This window comes from Pogona vitticeps, chromosome 6 (assembly GCF_051106095.1).
Source record: "Pogona vitticeps strain Pit_001003342236 chromosome 6, PviZW2.1, whole genome shotgun sequence".
Taxonomy (NCBI): Eukaryota; Metazoa; Chordata; class Lepidosauria; order Squamata; family Agamidae; genus Pogona; species Pogona vitticeps.
Window position 1 is genome coordinate 21,832,086 of NC_135788.1, and position 12,560 is coordinate 21,844,645.

Consider the following 12,560-nt stretch of genomic DNA (forward strand, 5'->3'; position numbering starts at 1 on the left):
TACAAGTGTTTCTCATGAACTTTTCTGTGAATTACATCCAGAGAGTCAGAGAAAACACATCCAAAAAGAACAAGCATGTGTAGCTATGTATACAGATAACAGTATTCAGAAATTCTGAATCCCACACATAGCAAAACCAAAATAGGGGATGGCAATGGTGGGAGTGACTTTCAAAATATTTCAAGAGGAACTCCGAGGCCCCGCTTTCAAATCAAGCCATGGTCACACCAACAAAATGTTTTCTAGTTCTCCCTTTTTGATTTTGCAATTTAAATTTGTGGTCACATGATGCCCAGCTATTAGCAAATCATTTACCTTGCAAGGATACTAACTGTGGATCATTTCTCGCTCAGCCAGAAGCTTCAACTTTTTTTGTTGTGGATCAAATATTGTTTCAAAAAAAAATTGCATTGCTGCATGTTTGAATGATCATATCTCAACATTTTTGAACTACTGTCACCATGCATGTCCTTTTAAAATATTTGTAATTTTTTAAAAAAAATGTCCATGGTGTTTGTGTCAATGTGTCAGCTGACTTCTGTCAAACGGTCTCAGCAAGAAGTTTTAGGTGCTTGTTGAATTGGAAGGAAATAACTTGGTAACCCCAAAACACATTGGGATGCACATCCTGAAATAAATACCACATGATCTCAAAGCACAACAGGAATGTGGATTAAAAGCTGCGTAACCACAGGGGAATATTTCACTGGTGTGACCACAGCTTCTGTTTTCCAATAAAAACCAACAGGGTCTTGGCCACCTACACAGAGCAAATCAGAGTGGAGCCAGTCTGACACATCTTGGTGCTGCTCTACCCAAAATTAATGGCTGAATGGGGCTTATGCCTATATCTGCATTTATTCATGGCATATTTTGTTGATTCCACAGGCATAATTGCAGGGCTAAAAAGTGTAATGAGGACACAGTTGGCTGAAGATACTCTGTTGCTGGAGCAGCATGTCAAATACTGCCCTTTCCCATGTGCCCAATTCAGTTTTGAGTTTCCAAAGCCAGCAGATTAATTTTTGATCTGTGAGATAAAAAAATCCACAAGTACCTATCTTCAAACTTGGCAGTACGTCTACAACCACAATAAATTAAAAACTAACAATTTCCTGCTCTTTTATGACCCTAAAGGTCTCTGCCCAAGCCAATTGCCTCACTTCAGCTAATGGTAGAGCCAACCGTGAAAGACACAATAGACTTAATACCTACTACTTTAAGATGACATTACCTTATATTTCAAATAAACTATCAAAGATATGATTCAAACACCAAAGTGTCTGTGACGATTATCTTGGCTTCTGTTGTAACAGGTCTTTCATTTAGATATCCGATCATAGTAGCAGCATTGACACAGTTCTATAAACAAATTATTCCAGTAATGTCATCTAAAAATCATCAAATGAAACCTGTCTGACTTGCATAGTAATTCATTGCAGATGTTGAATTATTTAGGAGCTCTGCTCATGAATGGGAAATGCTATGGGAATTGCCAGGATGTAAATGTTTTAGAAAACATTTAGACCATGAGTACATCTTTGTCTACAGCAAAATTATTCTCTCAGATTGTGTTTGGAAAGCTTCCTAGGAGATTAGGTTCAAACTACGGAAATACTACTTGTGTTGTAATACACAGCATGAGCCATGCAATAAAAAAAAAGGAGTAAAGGACCGTTCTTTCTAATACATTGTTTCATCAAAAAATAAATAAAAAATAAAAAGAAGTCGAGTATTTTTAAATAACTAATAATGAACATTATTTTCAAAACTTTCAGAAATATCTCTCTATTTTAATTTCTATGTTATTTACGAGCAGAATTATTATCTATAAAAGGCAAAACTCCAAAGTCACTGGCTGGAAACAGGTCTGGATGTGGCAGAAGTGGCCTTTTGTTGATAGTGCAGAAGAAGGTGTAGGATATAGCATGTGTGCTATGGAGATCCAGTATATGTAGATCTACCATCATTCATGAACCCCAAAATAATGTTCTGAGGGTATGGTAGTGTTGGAAGTGAGCTTGAATCTGCTGGATTCAAAGTGCCTTTGTTCTTATGTGAGATGTCAGTATTATGCTCTTCAGTTATGTTGGACTGGGTTAATTCTTTCTCCCGAAAGCGGTTGGAGGGGAAAGATAAAAAGGAAAAATATACAAAACATCACTGATAGAACTGCTAGAGAAAAATTCTCTCTCCACATCAAATCCTGCCTTGCCTTATTCAAGCCAAGAGGCCTTTGGAAGTGATGGGTCATCATCCACCACTTCACACCCCACCCTCTTTAGAGTTGCTGTCCTGCTTGCTCATTTGATTGACACTAAAAATTGTGATGGTAATCCAGGATGGTAATATCACAACACTCCTAGTAGCAACAGAGAATGCACACCCAAGATTTGCTTTTCAGTACCTCTTGCTCCCAACCTCTAAGGCTCCTTTAAAAGTATCTAACATGAGGGGTTTCAAAAATCATTTTGGGAGTGTAAATCCAAGCCCAGCCAGTCCTCAGAGGTTCCCCTGTGATCAATGGAGTTAGCTCCCCAGCTGTACTGTCAATGTGCCCATTTGTATTTTTGTACATAAATAATATATGTCTCTTTATGTGTGTCTCCTTTGTGCATGTCTGTATGCCTGGAGTGTATACACACACTCCAATACATCTATATCTTTTTCTGTTTCACTCTCTAGATATAAAGATGAACGTGTGTATCAATAATCATTTCCTTAAATACCATGTATTTCCAGGGTAGCTAAAAGTTAAAACAACACCACTATAAACAACAGAATCTTTATATTTGAAACACCTGCTCAATAATCAGCAAATATTAAGACAAAAAATATTATAGAGATTAAATGTTATTCTAAAACACTGCAAGCATGACGTAGCCTGAGAGAAGCAAAAAGGCCATTGCATAAGTATGGGGTGAGTGTGATGTAATGCACATGTTGTAATTCTCTGCTTTTATTTAGATTCGAGATGGGCTTCTCCCTCAGGATCCCCTTCTCGGAAGATATTGTGATTCTGGCCTACCACCTCCTCTTCAGACCACAGGCCCCTATGGCTGGGTTCACTTTCATTCTGATTCGTTTGGTAGTGATAGAGGCTTCCACATCACATACACCACATCTCCTGGTATGTATTGTTTTTTGTAGTGCCTACAATTCTAGCCCTTGATGGAACAAACTACTGTATGTGGCTATCAAGAGCATCATCTGATGCTGAATAATCATTTCTTTTTCCTCATTCATGGTAGCGGATCCCAACTGTGGAGGAAACTATACAGACAGCAGTGGAGTTATTACGTCCCCCTACTGGCCTAATTCTTATCTTAACAACAGACAATGCATCTACATCATCCGACAGCCACCTGGTGAAAAAATCTCTCTCAATTTTACACACCTGGAACTAGAAAGTCATCCTGGCTGCTCTTGGAGCTATATTGAGGTGATTTTGACTTAAAACCCTTTCTTATTTTGAAAAAGTGAGCATTGGCCAGACTAGATGAGAAATAACTCTTTTCTAAGCATTATGACTAGAGATGGGGACAAATAAAAAAAATGGTGTTTTGTTTTGATCCGTTATTCATCAAGGTTAACGGATCAACGAATATGAATATACGAATATTCTTCGACAGATCGACAGATCGAGCTGTTGATTTGTCTGCACTTTAGGTGGCTATAACACTGGCCCTCAACCGCCTACAGACACCATATTTGCAGGGAAGCTTCCTCAGATGCTTTTCTACAACTTCTGAAAGTTTGGTGAACATTGGATCAGGGACTCCCTTGAGACAGGCTAAGGGAATCCAGGCTGCCCTTTGCAAAGATGGCAGCTGCAGCTTCCCTAACCTAAATGAAGCTGCAGCAGCCATCTTTGCAAAGGGGAGCCAGTGTTCATTTTTACATGTCTTCTGGCTGCAAGGCCAGAAGACCTCGGAAGCAGCGATTAACGTAAGAGGATGTCTGTGGGGGTGGGTGGCGTGGCATGGGGCCTAAGGTAAGGAAGGGTGTGGTGGTAGGTTGTGGTATTGGGTGCTTGTGTGGGGTGGTGGCTGCCTTTCTGCTTGATTGGCAGCCGGTAGGCAGAATGAGTTTTGTTTTGTTTTTTAATATGGACAAATAAAAACAGGTAAATATTCATCCCTTCGTATTCGTGGGGGTCTCTGGAACCCACAAATATGGATCAACAAATATTTAACGACTCGGCTATATTCGTGGGAAAAACTGATCTGTTTTTATATTCGTCCCCATCACTAATTATGACTGAGTAAGATGGGAGCAACATGGGGAGGAGAGTCAGGTTTGTAAGTGCCCTGTAATGGCCTGCCATTAGATGAAGTCAACCCTGGCAGTGAGGAACCGAGAGAGAAGACCTGTGATACCAGTGGGAGGCCTACAGCATGGAACTAACAGGTTAGATTCAGTGTTAACTTTTGCGTTAACAAGAAGATGAACAAACTGATGGATCTAAACAGTAACCTTTTTAGAAGTACAGTGGTGCCTCGCTTAGCGAGTGCTTCGCTATGCGATGAATTCGCATAGCGAGGGGGTCCGGGCCATCGCTGGAGCATTCGCTCAGCGATGGCCCCTATGGCGATTTTTCGCTTTGCGATGATCGCTAAGTGATTCGCTTAGCGATCTTCGCAAAACGAAGCGGGGGAGAACAGCTGATCGGCGGTTCCAAAATGGCCGCCGGAAGGTCCGCGCCGCATTTTCGCGCCCTGCCCTCGCTTACCGAGCGCGCGAAAATGGCGGCGCTATGGAGAAACATCGCTTAACGGTGAGTTTTCAAGCCATAGGAACGCATTGAATGAAGTTCAATGCGTTTCTATGGCTTTTTTAGTCCCGTTTAGCGATGTTTTCGCATAGCGAAGGTTAATCCGGAACGGATTAACCTCGCTATGCGAGGCACCACTGTACTGTTGTAAACACTTTAATATTGCTTTCATGTGATATTTTTAAAAGATAAGCACATATTTTATGCAAAAATTAACCATTTATCAATGATGATGATGATGATGGTGGTGGTGGTGGTGGTGATGGTGGTGTGATGATGATGATGATGATGATGTGCCATCAAGTCAATTCTGACTTATGGCAAAACTTTTCAGGGTTTTCTAGGTAGTGAATACTCAGAAGTGGTTTACCATGCACTTCTTCTGGGGCAACCTGGGTCTGTGCAGTTTGCCCAAAGCCACCCAGGCTGGTTCTATTCCCAGAGTGCTCAGTGAGGAATTGAACTCATGACCTGTGGCTCCACAGTCAGATACCTGAACCACTGAGCTATTCTGCCAGCTGCCATTTTAACATTAGCGTGTTGAATATTACATACTCTTTCCAAGCGTTGCTGTTGTGCATACCTTACCACTACCAAATACCGTCCCTGAAAGCAGCTAGCTGGTTTTTACAGAGAAGGGCTGTATTGCCCAATGATGTGCCAGCCACATAGGCTGCTTGAGACAGAAATGGTGCATGGTAGGTAAGCCGAGGCCAAGAAGCAAGACATGGTGGCGGCAGCACAGAAGGCAAAAAGATATAGGATGAAAGATGGAGTGGGGGCCCATAACAGTGTTTCTCTTCCTAGTTCAAATAACAGGAGAGTTTAGGCCAACATTCCCTTTTACCCATGCCTTTCCTGTGCTGACTGGGAAAATCCATGCATGACTGGGGTGAAGTCTACTTTCACTGGCTTGAATAGGAATAGAGGTCTTTGATTAAACATTGTGCCCAGCCGTGTGTAGGTTTCTATCTACTTTCAAGGAAAAGCGAGTAGACGCCCACTTCAGATCTCCCCACTCATCAACAGAGAAGGGGGGCTTGGAGGGTGGGGGCTGTATATGCAAGGATATCGCAGGGAGGAGACGTGAGTGTTGCCCCACGCCCCTTACAGGTATCCTTGTATCATAGGGCTGTTGTAAATCTGCTTTTAGATTAATTCTTCTTCAATTCTTTTAAAAAGCAGCAATGCAGTAAGGCAGTAGTCCCCAACCTCGGGCCTCCAGATGTTTTTGGACTTCAGCTCCCAGAAATCCTAGCCAGCAGAGGTGGTGTTGAAGGCTTCTGGGAGTTGTAGTCCAGGAACATCTGGAGACCCAAGGTTGGGGACCACTGCAGTAAGGGACATCACCTTCCTTAACAAGTGATGCTGAGGATGATGGGGTTGTAATGCAACAGATCCAGAAGGCACCAGGTTGGGGGAGGTAGTTATATAGCATGAAACTGGCTGCTCGAAGAATAGCAGTCACATTTTTCCCCCTCGTTTACATCACGCCCCTGATGTGAACCCTTTTAGGTTTCAACCATTGCTTAGGCATCCTGTAACTTCATTTGCCTGAATTTAGTTGTAAGCCTGCCTTTGAGAATAAAAATGTGAAAAGTTCCTGTGAACTATATTTAATATAAACGGAGTCGCGATTTCTTGTTATTGTCATAACACCACTTCTTCCTTCCTTCCTTCCTTTGACAATGGCTGGAATGAAGTTTAATTAATCAACAAAGTGGAGGAAACCCAGGGCATGATGAAAACAGACAGCTTTTGTTTCTTCGGGGCTCATATTCCCTTCCCTAATTGATGATGAAATGTTAGCAAAATTCGCAGCAGCAAGAGGAACAAAACCATTTGTATGGGACACCATCAGTTTTGGATTCATTTGGCAAGGTGTTTAGTTTGCTCTTTGGGACCAGTTCCACAAAACAGAGGTGTGCTCCCATGGGCTCCTGTTCTGGCAGTAATTTCTGTACTTCTGCCCTGATATCCTGATTCCTTGCACATCCAGGCAATTGAGGGCAGGGAGCGCAGATTTCTATGCCAATATCAGCAAGCTGACATCTTTATTGCACCAAGTATTTTAACAGTGAGACAATGGATAGTTTCCTTTCCTTCCAAGTGCATTTCAATACCATGAAATGGGACAGTCAGAAATCTCTCCTTGCAAACAAAGATTATTTCCTGACACTTGCTCTATACTGGTTTCATTTAAAGGTAGTATTGGGAGAAATTCTTCAGGAAATGGCTTTTTTAAAAAATGCTCCACCTTTTGAAAAGCCTCGGAATACTCATATGCAGCTTACATTACATAGCTGCTAGCATGGAGGTACACAGTTTGCTGTGTCAGCAGGAAGTATAAGAGGGGAAGTTTTAATCTCTCAGAAAGGTGCAGAGCTTTGAATTTCTGGAACAATTCTGCTCGGTTAAGTCAGTAAAAGCTTGTGAATGGGAACAATAGTTGCATGTGTGATCACTTTTTATATATCTATATAATATCAGAATTATCTGGCTAGCAGAGAATCCTGCAAAGCAGTGGTTCTTAACTTTTGTTACTCGGATGTTTTTGAACTGCAACTCTCAGAAACCCCAGCCAGCACAGTTGGTGGTGAAGGCTTCTGGGAGTTGCAGTCCAAAACTCCTGAGTAACCCAAGGTTAAGAACCAGTGCTGCAAAGAATCCTGTTATGGGTTATATCAGCATTCCCCACAATAATGTCCTCCAGATGTTTCATACACCAGTTCTATCATTATGCTGCTGCTGATAGGGACTGTAGTCCAGCACATAAAGAGATCTCCAGATTGGGGGGGTGCTGGATTATACTATACATTGTTTGCATCCATACATGGGCTGAAATCTAGTAGTAAGTTTCAGCCAGAGTAGCCCTGTTGAATCAGTGGGGATTTGGTGAGTTAATTCATTTTTAAGTTCTATAGATTCAATGGACCTGCTCTTGTAGCTTACTACTGGATTTCAAACATAATGTAGGTTAACTGTTCTAAGTAGTTCCTCTTGCCAGCTCCACTGGCATGTGTTGTACATATTGCGCAAAAGAACAACAAATTGCAGTTTCATGCAGTACTTCCGCACTGTTGAATGATGCAGACATTTCAGAAATGTGGTGGTTTATACTTTAAACTGACAGTACGAGAGGCAAGCAGCCATTTGTGCCAAAAATCCAAAGAAAATTCTGCTCAGATATCTCTCTATGGCAACGCTGTACATTTCATGCCAGGAGATCATTCCTGTGTATGATCTATGGGTTTTAATTCTGCAAGCAGATAAGTCTCAAGGAGTTTATTGGTCACACTCTTAACATTTTAAAAACAAACCAGAAAGATCCTGGCATCTGTGCAGTGGAATTATGGTATTCTCTGTAAATCCACTGTTCTCAAACATGGCGTGTTACATAAGACAGAGGTTTAGCATTCATATAATGTATGTTTTAAATTCTGTAAATTTTATCCCAGTTATTCAACTTTCAATCCTCTTTTTTTAAATGAACAAATATTCTTATCATTAAGGGAGCATACCTTCTTGCAAAACCCTAGAGTCATTCACATTATACAGGAGTCTGATTAGAAGGATGGAGAAACAGAAAACAAGGATGGTGACACACTATATTTCTAGAAGAGCTCATAAAAGTTTATTACTTGGACTGCAGTTCTCAGAATCCTTTAGAGCAGTGGTCCCCAACCTTGGGCCTCCAGATGTTCTTGGACTACAACTCCCAGAAGCCTTCACCACCACCTCTGCTGACCAGGACTTCTGGGAGTTGAGGTCCAAGCACATCTGGAAACCCAAGGTTGGGGACCCCTGCTTTAGGCAACATGATTATCAGTTCAAAAAACCTAAATTTCCCAAGCTATGATGACTAAGATGCTTTATTACTTTCATTGCTATTTCTATTAGCACTTCAGTTACCATTTCAGGGTTCAAGCCTACCTAGAAATTATGACATCTGATGTATGAATGTCTCATTTGCTCTAGGTGTTGCATTGCTATCTCTCTGCATGTATATACAGTAAAGTGTACGTGTGCATGTGTGAGTTTCAAGAGAACAGTCATGGCTCAGTCATGACATGGGCATGACCATTTTTACCTCTATCTGGTATGCATACCAGTCTCTGGCAACTGAAGACGTGGTTGTGACAAGTCTCCCCTTGGAGTTTTATGTTCAGATCTTACGTGATTTCATTGACTTTGATGTGTTAGGTCCTAGATGGCGACACCGAGATGTCTCCCTTAATCAGCAAGTTATGTGGCAACGTACCTCCTCCAGCCCTCAATTCCAACGGCAACAGTCTCTGGATCAGGTTCAAGTCTGACACTTCAGCCCACAAGTCAAACTTCAGGGCTGTTTACGATGTTGGTAAGAACTGGTAGAATTTAGTGGGTTCGAGAACCCTGGCTATGGTGCTGGGAATTTGGCTCCCCAGTATGTTGATGAAGTGCCAACTGAGATCACTCAAAACATGTGTGACTGTTGACGATGATGATGATAGAAGTGGTACAGAGTGCCCTCCACTTTCCCTTGGGAAACAACTGAGATCATTATTATCCATTATCTTTACCCTGCCTATATCTGGGATAGATATCTGTTTTGTTCCCCATCCCCTTTGAACTCAAAGGGATCTATTGGCTTAAAGCAGGAACTTCCTGTACTGAAGCCAATTGACTTGAGTTCAATCCCAGGTAGCTGACTCAGCTTTCCATCCTTCGGAGGTTGGTAAATGGAGTGTCCAGCTTGCTGGTGTGTGTGGGCAATGCATAGTTAAACTGTAAACCATCCAGAGAATGCTTTAAGCAATGTAGGGCAGTATATAAGCTGCACTCTTTGCTTTTTTAAAGGTGCAAACATTTGGGCCAAAATTTGCAAAAACATTTTTTTCCCCTGGAAAAGGGAATATATTTGAGAGAGGGATCAACAACGGTCTGCCTGAATGCATTTCAATCTATTGGTTTTTTTTGTTTTAAACAAAACTATTATGTTCTAAAATTTTAAAAAATATTAATATATAATATAATACAAAATGTACACCTAAGCATTGTATTGAAGTCTTCAAATATACCAGATAAATAAATAATAATCCAATAAAGGGCTGCAAATATACACTTTATTAACATGTCTTGCACTATTTCTCAATGTGATGCTTGTTAGTTCCACAGAGTTTTCTGATGCTGCATTCTGTATTGAAATGATTTCATGCATGAACTGAAATGCCTTGTCAGAGTAATGACTAATTCACCCTTTCTCTGGACAGCCTGTGGGGGAACTTTGTCTGGTGATGGTGTCATCAGGTCTCCCTATTATATGAGGGCATTGTCTCATGACAAGATCTGTGAATGGATCATCTCCCAACCAGAAGGCCATGTAGTGATTTTGAATTTCACTGACTTTCGCATTCGTAATGTCACAAACTGTGCCTTGGATTATGTTGAGGTAAAAGGTCAATTTTTGAAATTTAACATGTCCAGTTTTATTTTTATTTATTTATTTATTAGATTTTTACCCCACTCCTCTAGAAAATGTCTACTCGGGGTGGCTTTAAAAAAGCTACATATGTTCTAAAAACTTTAAAAAGCTACATGTGTTCTAAAATGTACATAGACATGCTTTAGACAATGGATACATGCACTGAATAACAGTTTAATTTAGAAAATGTGCACTAAAATACACATAGACATTTTCTTTTGTTGTTTCTGCATGGAATCAGCATGGAATGGACTTGGAGGTGGGAATAAAAAAGGAAGAGATCTTTCAAGTAGCTTTGATGGCTTTGTTCTTCCTTAAACCGAGTTCATCAGGATGCATAGAAAGTTGCATAATGTGAAGCAGTGTAGTATAGCAGAGTGCTGGGTTAGAATTCAGGAGGCTTGGGTTCAAATCCTAACATTACCATGAAAACCCCCAAGGGTAGCAATGATAAAGTTTTAAATATCTCATGTACCTTGAAAACCCTATTGGAATTGTTATAGGTTTGATGTGACTAACAAAAACAAGAGAAGTGTAGAGGTCTTTAAATTTTGGCATGGATGATATTATGCCCGCATTTTATAGATGGTGATGTATATGATTTGACTTAGTTCAGTAAGTCTTCCCTGTTTATCTGGACACATCTCCAATCATTCTAAGAACTCAGAATTTTTGTCTCAAATTAGGGGTGGTGGAGGAACTTGTTCAGTTCACATTTAATGCACAACTACCTTTCTTGCACTTCCTGAATCAGTATATGAACAAAATCACAGCTATTATTTTTTATTCACTTCTCTAAATTTTGAAATGCACTTCAATTAAAAAATGTATTTGTGAGCAAGAATGTGCATAGTGGGAAAATGTTCCTCGCAAAATGAATATATTTGTAAAAATAACTAAAGTCTGAAAAAGTTGTTTTGGGATTACATTGATGTTGTGATCCTGAAAATAAATATTTTTGAACTCTGAAAAAAAAACCAGTTTTAAAACTACATTTAAAAAAGCTATTGCAAAAGTGTGTATAAGGCAAAATCACATAACAGTATCAGGAGAAATTAGCATAAAATAACAAATCAATACCTGGCTTTTTACACAGGCCTTGGAAAGCTGCATTCCTTAATTTCATTTTTTTAGGTATCTCTGTGATGGTCCTAGGTTGATTGTTTCCTGTTTGGTGTTCAGTCAATCCACCAACCTGAAAGTTAGGTGATGTCTGTTAGATAATAGGGTTTGAGTTGGCTTTTGTTTTTTTCCCCTTATGTTTATTGTTTTTATTGTTGTTTCTGTACCTGGGTTTACTTTTGTGTAGCCACCCAGAGTAGTGGCTCATCACTAGTTGGGTGGGACTTAAGTTAAACAAACAAACAAATGAATTGCATGCAAATGTCTGGGAAGGCTTTTTAAAAAATATTTTAAACTGATAGAAAAATGGGATGAAACAAACTCATAACTGGATTAATTAGCATCTGAAAGCAACTGAAAGGGAATGATATGTCCACTCCTGTCTTTAAATCCTCACTGAAGTGAGCTATTGCTAGCCACATTGCATCTAATCTACAGCAATTTTAATGGAAAGTGAACATTTTGTCTCTGCAGGTCAGAGATGGCAACAGTGTGAATTCTCCTGCTTTAGGAAAATATTGTGGTATAACAGTTCCATCAGTTATTCAGTCTAGCCAGAACTATCTTTATGTAAAATTCAGTGCATCATCCATTACCAACCTTGGCTTCCTTGCTGAATACAAGTCTTTTGATGCAGGTAAATGGTGCTGCCACTATCCTTCCTTTCCTACCAAATCTGCTAGGGATGGCACAGTAAAACCCATGTAATTAAAATATAATGGCAAAAACCCAACAGAAAACCCCCACATGTAAGAGCACGCATAGAATCATAGAACAGTGAAGTTGGAAGGGGCCTACAAGGCCATCATGTCCAACCCCCTGCTCAATGCAGGAATACAATCAATGCATGTCTGCCAGTTGATTTATCTCAGTTTTTCTTGAATGCCTCCTGTGTTGGAGCACTCACCAACTCCCGAGGTAACTGGTTCCACCGTCATACTGCTCTAACAGTTAGGAAGTTTTTCCTGATATACAACCGAAATCTGGCTTCCTTTAACTTGAGCCCATTGTTGTGTGTCCTGCACATGACTTGCTGTGTACCCAATGTCACTGGTGTGGAACTGGGAGAAAGCAGGAAAGCTTGCTGGAGGGGTGGGGGGAAGGCTTGTGTAATTTCCCTTACGTAGTTGCCATTATTGACCTACAGAGCCCCAAACCACTTGAAGTCCAGGATTCTGAAGTAATTATTCTCCCTATATT

General features: G+C 40.4%; 1 protein-coding gene across 2 annotated transcripts in view; it reads left to right on the forward strand.

Moving 5' to 3' along the window:
• Positions 1-12,560, forward strand: part of CUBN (cubilin) — a 153,057-nt gene that overhangs the window by 33,687 nt on the left and 106,810 nt on the right. For both annotated transcript variants that reach the window (XR_013537787.1, XM_020806644.3), the window contains exons 16-20: positions 2,968-3,130; positions 3,252-3,442; positions 8,978-9,134; positions 10,027-10,205; positions 11,835-11,997. Coding sequence is in view for 1 of the 2 variants with exons in the window: in XM_020806644.3 (XP_020662303.3) it covers positions 2,968-3,130; positions 3,252-3,442; positions 8,978-9,134; positions 10,027-10,205; positions 11,835-11,997 (853 nt within the window). In the remaining variant the exon portion in view is untranslated. The remainder of the gene's footprint in view (positions 1-2,967; positions 3,131-3,251; positions 3,443-8,977; positions 9,135-10,026; positions 10,206-11,834; positions 11,998-12,560) is intronic.